General features: G+C 34.3%; 1 protein-coding gene across 3 annotated transcripts in view; it reads left to right on the top strand.

Moving 5' to 3' along the window:
* Positions 1-627: 627 nt before the first annotated feature.
* LOC144449607 (uncharacterized) overlaps positions 628-15,860 on the top strand; it is a 145,729-nt gene continuing 130,496 nt past the window's right edge. For all 3 annotated transcript variants that reach the window (XM_078140177.1, XM_078140176.1, XM_078140175.1), the window contains exon 1: positions 628-2,021. In XM_078140177.1, the coding sequence (XP_077996303.1) occupies positions 1,158-2,021 (864 nt within the window). In that variant the 5' untranslated portion in view covers positions 628-1,157. The remainder of the gene's footprint in view (positions 2,022-15,860) is intronic.

The raw sequence follows: 15,860 nt of genomic DNA, 5'->3' as shown, positions 1-15,860 counted from the left end.
CGTAAATTGTGTCAGTTTATTTTGAAGGATAACATTCCTTTACATTCTTTACGTTTGAATCAATTATGGAAATTTACATGTCTAAAAATTTAAATATTTTGTTAGAACCCTGTTCTTTTTCAGAGCCCTACAAATGAGTATTGTTACATGATATCACATTACATGTCCAATAATCGATGTCGCATGTCGTCTAACCAAGAGATACAGGGGACTGTTCAGTTGTTTTTTGTTGTAGGAAAATTAAAAAGGGGGACTGTCTGTTTATTATTGATTATACACTCAGGAGACACCTAAAATTTGGCCAAAGTGAAAAAAGTTTCACCTTATTCGTATTTTTTCTTTTCCAACAATGAATACGTTGAGGTTATGATAGGTCCGAGTGAAAGGGCTAGCTTACATCAGCTGAATAATGAATTCCTTTCGCGCAATCTCAAAAAATAAGGAATGTGATTGGATTTTTTGAAATTTCTTCAATGTTAAAATGACGTCATGACATTTTTCCTAACCCCGGCCGCATCGAGCGCTCGACTCTGACAAGGCTTTTCATCTTTACGTTTTTGCGTTGGCAATTACTTATGCAAATTTTGTGTTCGGGTCAAAGGGCAGATTAGTCAAGTCAACTGTTGTTCAATGGCGGACAACTTTCCGATTGTTGCCGTGAGTTTCAAGTTTTAGTGTGAACTTTCGATAGCGTTTAATTTTGTTCGTATTCCATAACTTTCGTATGAGTTGGATATATATTCTGGAGCCAAAATTATTGTGTGAAGTTATTGAATTTGGTGCTATTTGTAGTGTAGCCGCAAAGAACTGTGTCAATTAATCAACGAATTTCACTGGTGCAGTGGTGGTAGACGCTTAAATACATATTACCGTTGGAAAGGATCGCGACATTCGCCGGTTGGATTTTATTTCAGTCATGGGGCGAGCTGCTTGGTGTTACCAAAACAGCTTTACCATTGATTGTACAGGACTACGGCCTTCAGATAATACTGTTTGAATCATGGGGTAATCAACTGTTGTGCTTAGATTTTACGATTTATATGTGTTACGCGTAGATTTTGTGTTTCGTTCAACTTCAGGTAGTGTAGTGCAGTAGCACACGTTCTGACTGTTGCTATTTTATAATTTTATTTGATCGCCTCGTACATCCGTTAGCAATGCTCGCAATGCAGTCTCCAGAAGTTGTTCACCGCAGCTCACCAACGAGAGGTTCTCCATCCAACGTTAACCTGAAAAAGGCTAACGAGGAGCTGAAAAGGCGAATTAATAAGCTTAGGGCCGAGGTGGACTCCGAAAAACACAGAACCAAAATGGTGCATAAGGAGAAAGTACATGAGGTTAGAGCTGTGCGTGACAAACTTGAAAAAGAGAAAGATAAAGCAGTAGAGGAGACAAGTATAAAATTATTGACAGAAAAACATTTGGAGTTACAAAGACTCAGGGAAAGCATGGCAAGAGATAAAGATGTTGAAATCAGACAAATTCTGCAATACAAAGAAGACGAACTGAAGAATATACAGGTGAAGTTACTACACCAACACGAAGACGGTGTGAGGATTGCTCAGGAAAATACAAGAAAACAAGTGGCCACCCAGTTACACGGAGCTACCAATGATCTTGAAGGACGACTGATGCTAGAGATCAGAACCTTAAAGGATGCCAAGAAAAGGGCTGAGGAGCAATACAAATTAAAATGTAAAAGTGAACGTGAGAAGGAAGAGGAAATGAAACGAATGAAAAATCATTATGAAAGTGAAATTAAAAGGATATTGCAGCAGCCAGATAAGGAGGATAAAAAAGATTTTGGTAGTCTGCAGGGTCTTAAGAGAATGCTGAAAAGCAAGGACCAGGAGATTACTGACAAGGAAAACCTGGCTAGAAAGTTACAGCTAGAACGGGATTTATTACAAGCTGATTTACAAAGATACAAAGATACAGAAAGATTTGGGAGTCGATCCTTGTCTTCCACACCAAGACGTGCCTCAAATAGTGATGATCTTGACTCATCACTTGATACTACGGTAAGTGCAGTAGGTTTATGAGCCAATGGTAAGCCACAGATCCTGCAGAATGTTTTCTGTATGATCTGTAAATGCTACAAAGTTGTGTAGAGACCTGTCTTGGTGTTACTATCTCAAGAAGCTCTCTACACTAAAATATTCTGCTAGTAGTACAGTAGATTACAAGTGAATGATACACCACATATCAAACAGAACATTTTTAGTGCAATCTTTGGTTATACCACAAAGTGAACTGCCAGAATTAACACTTGTTTGATATTCACCAGTTTGACCTTAGTGATAGGTCAACTAGAGAGTTGACCCAACAAGTGATAATTCTGTCATTTGAACATCATGGAGGTAAAGAGTATTCAACACAAGAGACATTCTTCCTTCATGGTGATACAACAGTTATGTATATGGAGAACTTGTATGAGTTTTCAGTGTGCAGAAATTTTTATTTCAGGTAGTAAGTCTATTATAGGTGAAATTGAGGACACGGTCTGAGACTGTAGTAGGTATACAATATGCTTGAGTAGTGTGAAAATAAACTCTGTGACTGTATTAGTGTTAGGTTTGGCCTTGGTGTTATACACAAGTATGGAAAATAAACTTGTTCTGTCATGTCAGAATATCACACATTATACCAAATAAACAATGGCTCTCAGTGATAACATGATGTTATTGCATATTTGGTTGAAATAGTAATTTCCGGTGACAAAAGTTCTATGCACAATATGCATGATGTACATGTATGGTGGATCACCTAAAGAGAGAAGAATGGCATTTTCCCTTGAGAATTTTCCTCAAGCAGTAATTATTACCGTTTCAAAATTAGCATGAGATGGCTAAAAAAAAGATACCACATTTAATTATAAATGAATGAAATATGGTTTTAATTCATAAACGATTCAAAAGCACAGTTGTTACAGACAATTATAAGCCGATTAAATTTAAAAGTTTGAATCCCATGTGATGTACATCAGCTCTGATCAGTTGAGTCACTCTGTATTTTGCTATGTACTGAGCCAGGATCATAGACCTTTTCGCACACTTGCAGGTTAAATTTGATTGTAAATAGCATTCTAAAGAGAGAGATTGCTATTAACAATTGTCACACATCAATGCAGATCAGGAAATAAACTATCAATTGCACATATTGTGGAGTGAAGTCAATGTTAGCCTGGCCTATTTGATATATATAAGGATAGTGGTTTTTTGATGGGGACTATTGGTCTTAATATAAGAGTTCATAGATACTGAAAACGTTGCCCTTTGATTTCTGGAAAGTTATATAATATGCGATTATATGAATAGACATAAATAGGATTAACAATTGTATGAGTAAACATAACAATCTCATACATAAAGGATAAACCACACACACAGATACACACACACTCAAATTTTTATATATAAACAAAATGTAGGCATATAGGTAAATTCTGATACTTGGCTTTTTTAAACAGCCTAAGTTAAAATCATATCTTTGTCATCGTCGCCACTGTCGCCACCGTCGTTGTCATCGTCCATTTAATGCTTTGAGTATGTGTTGCTGTCTAAAGTGGTTGGTTGAGAGTCAATATCAAATTTGTATTTATATGCCAAAATGTATGTCCATCTTTGAAATTTGAAATAATGTAGAAAGAAAAATGTTTTCCAGAGAAGAGACCCGTTTCTTGTCATTATGTAGTAGTGTCATTAGGTCCATTCTAGCTTTGTACACCAAGTCAGGCTTCTCTATACAGGCTATTATGCAGTAGGTACGGTAGTTTCATCATTCATCAACCTGTCAAATTAAACAAAAATAAAAGAAAGACATTAGCATAAGTATTTTCTTGTTTTTATGCGTTTCTACCAATATCTTAAGGTACACATCACACAACATGTATACATGTATATAGGTGTATGAATTTGCATCATTTAGTGCAGTATGTTTATCAAAATAGAAGATTTTAAAAGTTGCTGGTACTTGTGCATGTTAATATTTGATATGAGTCCCTTTGCTTTCCAAATTTAGAAAAAAAATGGAGAGGTAGCCCTGTAAATTTCTAATATTGCACACTAATTAACTCTACATGTATACATATTTGAATTCAAACTGTTAGTGTGTATGATAACTGGAAGAATGAGTGATGACTCAGACTTCTAATTACAACCTTTACCTCGAAGTAGAGTTGAAATAAAACTTTGAAAAATTACTGAAAATATTTTATTCCTTTTTTATTTCAGTCACTATTTTTTAGTAACAACAAGTAAACATAAATTGTATTACTACTAAGTAAAATGTATATTTTTTATTTAGACTTTGAGATACCAACCTCTAATGTCCTCACAACAGAATAATACTTGTAGTGAAGCTTTAGGTTTGGTCACTCCACATAGCCCCATTTACATGTAACATGTAGGCATTCTACCTCAATCACTCCTTAGTATAGTAATCCTTGTCAGGATGGGACGGTTTGTATTTCCTATATATATACCTCAGCCCTGGTATATTTTTAGAGTGGTAAAAACTATAAATGGACTTACACCTCAGTTACCGATATGCATACTCAGACAGAATATACTTGATATAGTCATACACATATACATGTATGCAGTTTCTTACTGGTTTCTGCATGGTTGTTTCGAACACAGCCAGTGAATGATGACTTTAAACAGGCTATACAGTACATAGATCTATACCAACAGTATGCTGTACAACAAAATGACCCAAACACTCCAGTCCAACCAACCAATACTGTTATGGCAATACATAACTTGTACACTTGTACTGTAGACTACATTGCAGTTGAAGTGTTTTTTTAAGTTTGATAACACAGATGATGATGGCTACCGCAGATGGATAATACGTGGCAAAATTTATAATTCCGTTATATACAAATAACTAAGTAACATTAGTTTTGGAGTGGTAATCTTGACCTGGTGAAATGTACAAGGGAACACAAATGGTGTTTACCTACTTATGATCCCTATAGACTGTACAGTTTATGACTATGGTGAATAGTGAATGCATTGTGTGGAAAGTAGAACTTGACCCCTGACCTTAGCTGGAAACTAAACCTTGGACACAACTCATTCAAACAACTCCATTTCAAATGTAAACAAGGCCATGAACAAAAATAATAATACATGTAATATTGTATTGAAATTTGACAATATTTCATATATGTTTATTAGATATTAGTATTGAAGTTTGACAATATTTTCCTATTTTTGTAAAATATAAATATAGTACTGACTATGTCTGAACATGCAGGTTTATTGAGTTCAGGCTGAAGTATATCTGGCTAATCTAAAAATGCTTGGCAGTAAATTTAGACAGATAGTGTCATATTTTTGTTACCATGCCGACATGCACCAACAATTACAATTTTTGTTTTGATTGTGAGTTTTAGAATATTCACCAAATTTCTCTTGTCATGATTTCAAAGACTGAAACCTGACAATGCTGTAACTGTCAACTTTTCAAAACACAGCATTGCCTACAAAAAAATTTCATTTTTCTCTTTTAGAGAACTATTCATTGAAGTCTGATGACCTTGTTGTTGTACAATGTATATATATTCATGACTATATTACTACATAAATTCATATTGTACATGTTTTCTCAGATGGAATGAGCTGTAAGATAAGTATTACAGTATTATTTCATAATGCGATCATTAAAGCTACACTAACTGTATCTAGGGTATTATTTTTTGGCCTAGACAACCAACATTATATTAACTGAAAATTGTTTTAAAATAAATTGTTAAAATAATTATGCATGTTGATTAGAGGTTGATTCATCCATAACTAGTACAATAACACAGGTCGTAATCATGAGTGTGTTTGGTAGCTGATTTTTAGGTGTGGACCCAAAAATCAATTTGATTGCGTTTATTGTACCATACTACACAAATGAGTATAGCTATGCAAAGATGTTGTTACCCACACATGATTCAATATTTTGGCAGGCATGGTAAGGGAGGGGCTAGAGCCCAAAATTTTCACAAAACTGGATTGTACATATAATGCTACAGAACCTAAGCAATAGCATTGAAATATTTAAGATGCATTAGCTCTCTAGATTGTAAATTCTGATAGTAAACTTTCATCAGAACTGATATGATGTGATGATCAGATCTAATCTTTACCTACCTGATTTATGTCCTTAGATCTACTTCATAGTAACTGTAAAATGTTTGGATCACAAATGGATAAGAACACAAGGTACTTGATTTCTGTGACCTTAAGTATGACACTAGTAATAATGGTATGTGCTGTACATTTGTATGTATGTGTTTATACACATTACTCTAACACTAACATCAACCTGACAACCTCCAATGACAAATACAAGACGGATCATACTGATTTTGAAAGAACCTTACATATATCAGTTGTTAGTCTAGGTGTTATGTGTTGCTTCAAATCACAAGATCTTTCTTCATAGAAGAAATTTATGAGTAGCCTCTAGACTAGTTTGTTTGTCTACCATAGGGACTGATTTTCTGGAGCAGTGAAATCCAAATTAGGTTGTTACAAATTTCTCAGCAAGATTTGCAAAATGGAAAGAAATTTAGTTGACGCAAATCTTGGCAGAATCCATCTTTAATATATATAATATAACACTGGAGGATTGAAATTGAAACAATAGACAAAATGTAGCAAGAAGTTGTGATCTTTCTATCTTGTAGTGTAGAAACTAGAATGTGCAGTTTCTTATTGGTTTCTTCTTGGTTGTATCAGACAGCTGGTGAACAGTAACTTGAAATGGACTGGTGTATGTTTTGGAGATGGAAAATAATGCCACGCCAACAAAGTCAATGACCTGAACCATGCCTGAACTATAGATATCTGAACGAATTCGTATTCCCAGACATGTTCCTATAATTTATGGTTAGCAGGAGTACTGTTTGATAGTTAGGACATTAATGTCTCCAGTGTGGGCAGATTTTGGTGAAATCGTTGTCAGTGTTAGAGAGTGTATTCCACTGTTATTGGAGACCTTAAAATAGCTGTGCTGTTGTTCACTGCTTGAGTAACTTGATGTGTAACAGGAGAATGCCTACACAACAATAGAAAATAATAGAACCATTGAAATCTGTGTTCTCACCTTGTTGTCTGTCAGTACAGTTGATAAGTGAGGTTGGAGGTGTTTTCCTCCACTGTCTATGGTTCAATGTATACCAGGACCACTCCAAGATCTATGCCAGGACTAAGATACAACAATAGAAAACAATAGAACCACTGAAATCTGTGTTCTCACATTATTTTATATCAACACAGTTGATAAATTGAGGGTGAAGGTGTTCAATGTATTTCCAGGACCACTCCAAGATCTATGCCAGCACCAAGCTACAACAATAGAAAACAATAGAACCACTGAAATCTGTGTTCTCACATTGTTGTTTGTCAGTACAGTTGATCAGTTGTGGGGTTGAAGGTGTTCAATGTACACGAGGACCATTAGTTTAGAGGCTATCCATAGCATTGAAGAATGATCTTCAAAGCCACCGACAGCCTCAAGACCACTAGTAGTAAAGAGCAATCTTCAAAGCCATGGATAGCCTCTAGACTACAGTGCCATAGACCTGGAGTGTCCACTCCAAGCTCAGACCACTAAAGAATTCTATTACATGAGCTCCAAGTAATGTCTATACCTTGTAACCAGGACTAGTTTATGTGCTACAATGCAGCATGAAACTTAAGTTCCTATCAGAGAGACTAGAAACTGTAAACTTGAGCTAAAATCACGACAAGTTGTTTTCTGTGATATTTGCAACCCAGCAGTGATTTCATTAGAGTATACAGTCATGTACATTACTTTGCTTTACAGTATCTCTGTACTGTAAATCTATTGTTTAGTGAATGGTTGTTCAGTTCTTTATTTTGGTCTGTAAAGGTCTAATTCATTTGGGGTAAATCACACTGCAATAGAAATTTGCACTTGTAGAATCCTATTACGCAAATGGAGAACAATAAATGAAATCAAGTTGGTTTGAATTTACACCGTGAATACACAATGTATTCATTTACTAGTAGTTGAAATATACACTCTACATGTCAGTAAGTTAATCGACACATGACAATCTATTAATAAATACAAAATTACACAGCATCCTGTGATTAAATAACCGGAATTCATTATTTGACTGTGAGGCCGACAAACCTATACTCTGCACTTTTTTTCGTTTTTGATGCCAATGGCAGTTTACATCTATGTATATCGACAGTATTTGCTGATCAACAATACAGTATTGACATACAATGAATAGAAGTGAGAAAGCTATTTAACAAGCATCTCAATGTAAAACAGGCAGACTTCAATATTAAACAGTCGGTCAGAAAACAGTATAGCCCAACATGGCATGAGAAATTATAAACAACATGTACTCAGTACGGTTTAATACTTTAATACCAGTATAGGGAGGATGGCATAGGTGTACATTGTGGTGATTGTTGTACACTGCTTTGTTACCTTACAGAAGTTTGTGAAAGCAGAAAAAGTACTCTTGCTTGTCCCACACTCAAAAAAAAAAAAAATGAAAAAAAATATGGAGTATCTACTATCTATTCATGGTATTATGACATGGTTAAACTAAATTAGATATTGAATGTACAAGGTAATTATTTGTGCTAGCTGTCTCTGAAATGGGCAAACAGTCCCAGGATTAATAGTTAACACAGACGGTTTGAGCACCAGACATCACATGCATGTACATGTCATGTATAGTAGTTGTATACTACAGTCTACACATACATGTATTTACATGTATGTGTGTGTATTGATAAAGCTTTTTCTAAAATATGTACAAAATGTAACTTCCTTGACTGCTAGCTTGTTTTGCAAAAGAAGAAAATTACTCTTGCTTGCCAAAAAAGAAGTGTACAAAAGTTAATGTAGTGTCTATTCACTGTAATGACATGGTCAAACTGTATAAGCACCATTGACATGCATAGTATGTACATCAGTACATGTATTTACATGTATATGTATGGGTGGTTGCGTTCCTAAAATGTCAACAAAATGTCACCTTCTCTTAATAGATCAAGGTACCAACCACATACCGTGTAGGTGAATCACCCAAAACAAAACAGCGTGAACCAGAAGTTGCTTCATGTTGTTGGTAAAATGCCAATTATTTTGGAATATTCTGTATTTGAAAGTTCTGAATGTTTAATTCACAATTGTAATATTTTTTGTAGTTTTGTGAATGCAGTTTGTATCACTGTGGTGTTGAATTGTGTGCAAATCTTACTACCATACAAAAATATTTCTATGCAGTATTAAACACCAAATTCTACTGCAGAAACACTAACAGTGATAAATCCTTGTTCAAATGAATATAACAGAGAAAGTTTACATACACATAAGTGAAGAAAACACTGACACTGGTATCTATGCTTTTTTGTGTGAAAATACAGGTCATTTAGGGGTGAGTGAGATCACGAAGCATAAAAAACTAAATTCTTGTAGTTAGGCCTAAGTCTTAGACCCCCCTCCATTACATGTAACTTTAATAATTGACTTTAATTAATTGATTATTGTTTCAGACAGCAGCTGCACAGTCAAAATGAAATCAGTATGTAGTACTAGTGGTATGTACGTTGTAGTACTATGAATGTAAACTGGGAATATATGCATGTGTTTGTCACCATAGAATAACAAGGACGACGTATTGACAAACAAACCACTATGTTAGAAAAATGATATTTGTTGGAAGGAAGAAAACTTACAACTAAATTTGAGTTTGAGTTTGAGATTAATGGGTTTATTACAAGCTCAGCTTGATATGGCCCATATCTGTCCAATAGCAATCCAAATTTGCTTTGAAAGTGATGGTTGTTGAATGTTCTAGAAGTCTACACAGTCCATTAGTTTACAACACAAATTTTGACTAGTTAGACATGCTTGTGGTTACAGCCCTGTAAGATTTAAGGTTATTAGCACAAAATAACAGGCTAGTGAAATGGGAAAGCCTTTGTAGAATATACACCTGTCGACACATTGAAAGACTTTAATCCCAGAGGTGATTTGATGGACTTAATAGTTGGAATTCACAGTGCACAATAGTGTAGTCACTGACTACATAGATAAGATGTCAATGTAATTAACCTGGAAGAAGGCCAACCATAGATTACACAGTCATGGAATTTCATTGATAGCATCACTCAAGTCCTGCTTTGACACGTATACAAATGTAGGACTAGTTATAATGAAATAGCGAATAGTGAAATAGTGAAATAGTGAAATGACAAAATAAAGAAAAAAAATGAAGGATGAATCCAATTGATGGCAAATGTATGTGTATTTCATATACACATGGTCAAAGTTGATTTCAATATACTTTACCACTCAATCGCTATTTTGCTATTTCATTATTTCGCCAGTTACATGTACAACTCGCCCACACTTAGGCATCCATTTATAAGCAAGGTAGTCATCATTTTCAGTCTATAGAAGAGACTTTTGTATTCAGTTAGTAACATTTTTGAAAAATTTACACTTTATATACTCATGGAGCCACTGGTTTTAACATTGGTTAGATTACAAATATACTAATACTCCCAAAATTGGTGATATCTGGATCCAATTTTAGTACTTTGTACTACTACTGGTTCAAATACATGTATGAACAGATCTCAAGGAGCCAATATCAAAACTCAAAGTTCAGCTTTGGTTCAAATACAAACATGTCAAAGTTAATCATTCATTTGTTCAAAAAACAAATACTCAAGACTAGTTTTTATCAGGATCCAAGTTTAGCAATATTTCTAGTGAATTATGATTGCGATCCAAGTTTGACCAAATAGTAACAGATTTAAACAAGTTCATATCAGGGCCCAAATTTTAGTATTTGATCAAATAACATTTATGTACAAATAACAACAAATTTAAACAAGGTCATTTAGTATTTGTTCAATATTTAAACAAGTTGAGTGATATCAAGACCTGATTTTAGCAATGGTTCTGAACTTCAAACACTGACATGTAAACTTGATGAGAGCAAAACCCAAAGTTAACAATGATTCAAATACTTGCAGATATAAATCAGTCATTTTCAGGACCCTAGGTAAATATTTGTTGAACTATAAAGAGGGCTAAACAAGCTGGTATTGGTACCCCTTCTCTGAAGTTTATAGTACTGGTTCTGTTACATAATGTACAAACACTGAAACAGAGAAAAATCAGTCAATTTCAGTATCCAAGTGTGGCATTGATACTAAGAGATCTATTACCTAGACAGTAGTTATTTCAAGATGTTTAGAATGATTCAAATGCTAAAAGACATAGTACATTGTATACCTATAAAAACATTGCATTTTTTGATGTCCAGGAACAATTACAGAACAGAACAATGCAGAACCTTGAAGTATTGCCTAATACTATAGGGCAATCAAAGTTGGTGAAATCCAGGCCTCATAAAGTGGTATTGAAATAGTATACCATATAATCATCGACCTCCTCATCATTGCAGTATATTACTGAGTAACGAGGTGTATTGATTAGTATATAAAGTAAAAACTGCAACCTGGAAAAGTTAGTCTGGCTTACTTTTCTTATCACAAATACTTTGTCGTTTATTGTACATGAACTAGTATACCCTTTTTTCATAGTTGGACCAATCTGATTAAAATCTGATGTTGGTATACAGTTGGATTGCTTTATCATAGAACTTAGTAGTACAATTTATCTGACTTGCACAGCGTGATTGTGAATTAAGTCATTTATCTGAGCTGCAGTCTTTTAAAATTGGATTAATCTGCCTGACTTGGACCTTTCCATAGAGAATTAGAAATAGATGAAATGTATCTGATTTGCACCTTTTAATAGTAAAATTGGGAAAAAATAATCTAACTTGACATTTTCAAAGGTGAATTGGAAGTAATTTAACTGACATGCACCTTTTGATTGTAAATTGAAATTGATTTATCTGACTTACACCTTTTAAAAGTAAATAAGCAGTAAATTATCCGACTTTTAGACTTTCAAATGAGACTTACAAGAAATTTTTATGATGTGCAGTTTGATAGCAAATTAAAAGAAATTTGATATTTAACATAGAACACAATTACTAGTGATTGTATACTATAAGGTCAGTCATGTACAATATTTTAAGATAATTAATTCTACATGGAATAATACAGAAGTGTCAGTGGGATTTGCTCAATTACTTGCCTGTCTACAGGTAGACGTTTTCATTTGATAAGGAAAAGGCCTGTAGACAGCTAGTCTAGTTAATGAGGAGAATACAAACTAGAGTATGATGTGATGTGATGTGGTGTGGTGTGATGTGATGTGGTGTAATGTTTAGTGGAGAGGCTATCCATGTGGTGTTGAATCTCAAAATCTCTATTTACAGATTTGAAGCCACAGATAGCCTATATACTGTCTTTGTGTCTACATGTACATGTACATGTATATGATACTGGAGTTCTAAAACTGGAACAACAGTAAATTATCAAAGCAAAAGTGAACAAAAATAAACTCCATAAAGACAAATTTCCAACCCATGACACATGTACAAATTGTGGTGATGTCAAATGTCCACAGTCTAGAATTGTCAATTGTTATGACTTTGTTGACATGTCATGTAATAGGTCAGAGGTCAAGTGATTTAAAACACAGGTACGTGTTTGAAGTCTGTGAGAGATCTCGGTATTACTATTAGTGTTGCCAGGATGATGTACATTGGGTGTCTGCCAGGTTGGCGATGATAAGTGCTATCAGGCTAGTGTCGATCTAATGATTTCATGTAATATAAGGTCAGAATAGGTATTACAGGTAAGTCAACAAACAAATGACAAAACGCCTGTCTGAATCACCATTTTTGATAAAACTGAAATTACATGCCCCGTAATTGTGCTTGTAATATCTACCAATAATTATTTCTATTTTTCGATGATGAATTGTGTATTTTTCATATCTAGTTTTGTGCCAAATAAAATATACCATACTGCTATACTATACTATACTATACTATACTATAAATTTCATACAAACTCATTTGAGGTTAAAAGCCAGATACACATGTAATGACATACTCAACATACCAATACAGTAATATATAAAAACAAAGGCATACTTGACTATTCCTTGCAAAGAAATTGATTATGGTTTGATCACTTTTTTTTTAATTCTTTACAAATCTTGAAATTAGTACATTTGTAAGTAGTTTTCAGAACCAGAATCAGAATTAGAAACACTTTGGGGAAATTTAAAGATGGCAGATCACAGACAAGTAAGAAATATAAAAGCAGAAAACAGGATATAAATACAAAACTATGCAAAGTACACGAGTACAGTAATCCCACAAACATAAATTATAACATCTGTATTATTTTAAAGAACAGATTGTGGATTGGACAATAGGCAGATTTAAAGAGTTCATTTTTGCTTCTGGTGGACGATATCTACTATTCCTTTCATAAATTCACCTGTTGAATTCTGCATGGATTGATGTGAAGAGTCTTATAAAATACATTGACGAGACTTAGTAGTTTGTTGTAAATAGAATCTATACTTTTACTTTGTGTTAATTAGGATGTACTTTTTTTCAGACCCTGGTAAAAGAGAGGGGTATCTGGTTCAAACTCAGCAGAATTTGTTGTAATTTTGTTGAGAACACATGTACTAAATAAAATGATTGAGAAGTCTGGTTAATTTTACCTGCTTATCTAACTTCTACTTTAGTTTTAAAAAATTAGAACATGTACCATACATGTTGAGAATGAGGTGGCATAGACTGAGTCATGCTTCTATTTTGAGAGCAGTTCAGTACAACAACTGTAACAGTTGTCACACCTACACAGCACAGGTGATGTCGATAATGTATGTCTGTCAACATGACTCGAATATCAATTCGTGTAAAAACTGTAAACCCTGGATATACAATCCCAGCTCAGAGACTTGGCTGACTCAACATACTGGCTTGGCAGTATATGTCTAGCCCAGAGACTTGGCTATGAATTGGACATACTGGCATGACAGTATAGCCCAGAGACTTCAATGGCTATCTGATGACATACTGACTTGGCAGTATAGCCCAGAGACTTGGCTATCTGACGACATACTGACTTGATAGTATAGCCCAGAGACTTGGCTATCTGACGACATACTGACTTGATAGTATAGCCCAGAGACTTGGATATCTGACTTGACATACTGGCTTGACAGTATAGCCCAGAGACCTGACTATCTGACACCTCATACTGACTTGACAGTATAGCCTAGAGACTTAGCTATCTGACTCGACATACTGGCTTGACATTATAGCCCAGAGACCTGGCTATGATTTGGACATACTGGCATGAAACAATAAGTGAAAGACATTTCCAAGCCAGATAGCCAAGTTTCTGAGCTAATAAAATCTTAACACCAGCTTCTAACATTAAAAAAATGAAACAAACAAATATAATATGTACTTTAAATATGCAACTAAACCGAATGGTATATAGATTGATTTTGAAATGGTAGTAGTTATTTATATAGACAGCACCAGGAATAGACTGTAACATATGTCATGTTGTTCAAGCCCTATCAGTCTTCAACACCAGTGGTAACAGATAGTGTGGCACAAACATCCTATCTTATAGACTACACTGGGAATATTTGCATATCATGGTTTCCTAGACAGTGACCCTAACCAGGAGTCCCTGCTGTCTTGTTGTACAGTATTTGGAGTACAGTAATTGGAGTAAAAAGAAACAAATATATGTACTGATAAACATGTGTCTGAAAACACATGATAAATTAGGAAATATACAGATATCGAAATACTGCAAGATATCTATACAGACATCACCAGGAATATTTACATCTAATAGTTTCTGGGACAGCGACTTTAACCTGGAGTCCCTGCTGTCCTGTTCGACCATATTGAATGAAATAGAAACAAACAAATATATGGTACATGTACTGATAAATATACTGGAACACATAATAAATAAGGAAATATACAGATATTTAAATATTGCAAGTTATTTATATAGACAGCACCAGGAATATTTACATCTAATAGTTTCTGGGACAGTGACTTTAACCTGGAGTCCCTGCTGTCCTGTTCTATAGTATTGGATGAAAAAGAAACAAATGAATACTGATAAGAAATTGAGAATGTAACTAAAACACATACAGAAATAGATTGATATACATATTAAAATGGTTCAGGTTATGGGAATATTTGCATGTAATTGTTTCCTAGACACTGACCCTAAGCTGGAATCCCAGCTGTCTTTTTCTGCAATAACAGATGATTGATATCAATGCCAGTATGTTAAGGTTCCAGGCTATAGTGAATCTAGATGAAAATCAGTAGTAGGCGCTATTTTTTTTTTTTTTAAATGCTGTTAATATCTAAATATGAACAGGTTAATGAAATTAAGGTGTGCAGATATGCATTGATGAATTAAAATTATATATTCAATAAAAAGTTGCAAATGAAAGTGAGAAGGTATAATTACAAGGGAAATATGAAATATGAAAGGGAATTAGAAATATGGTATTATTGAAACAATGTGTTGTGTATAACCTACTGTCAACAGAGATTTTGTGTAAACTTTTCAGCATGATTTTTGTTTGAGGGGATGGGAGGGGATGTGATGTATTCTTTATTACTCAAGCAGTCCTAGGTTCTCTTCTGCTGCCTGTATACTTAGAATGTATCATCCCAAAAAATCTATGCTCACTTTTATTAAAACACAAAATGTAATAAAACACTACTTTGCAAATGTGCATATCAAGTAAATCCTTGATAATTTATTATGCAGTGTCCGTGACATTTCACTTTATAGCTTTGTTTGGGGTTTTTTCCAAGAGAAGGATGACAATATGAATTTCAGCACACAGCTGTTACATTTTATTTACTG

The sequence above is a fragment of the Glandiceps talaboti genome, chromosome 18 (genome assembly GCF_964340395.1).
Source record: "Glandiceps talaboti chromosome 18, keGlaTala1.1, whole genome shotgun sequence".
In the NCBI taxonomy this organism is placed as follows: Eukaryota; Metazoa; Hemichordata; class Enteropneusta; family Spengelidae; genus Glandiceps; species Glandiceps talaboti.
The sequence above is the reverse complement of the archived record's forward strand: the minus strand, read 5'-3'. Positions and strand labels throughout refer to the sequence as shown.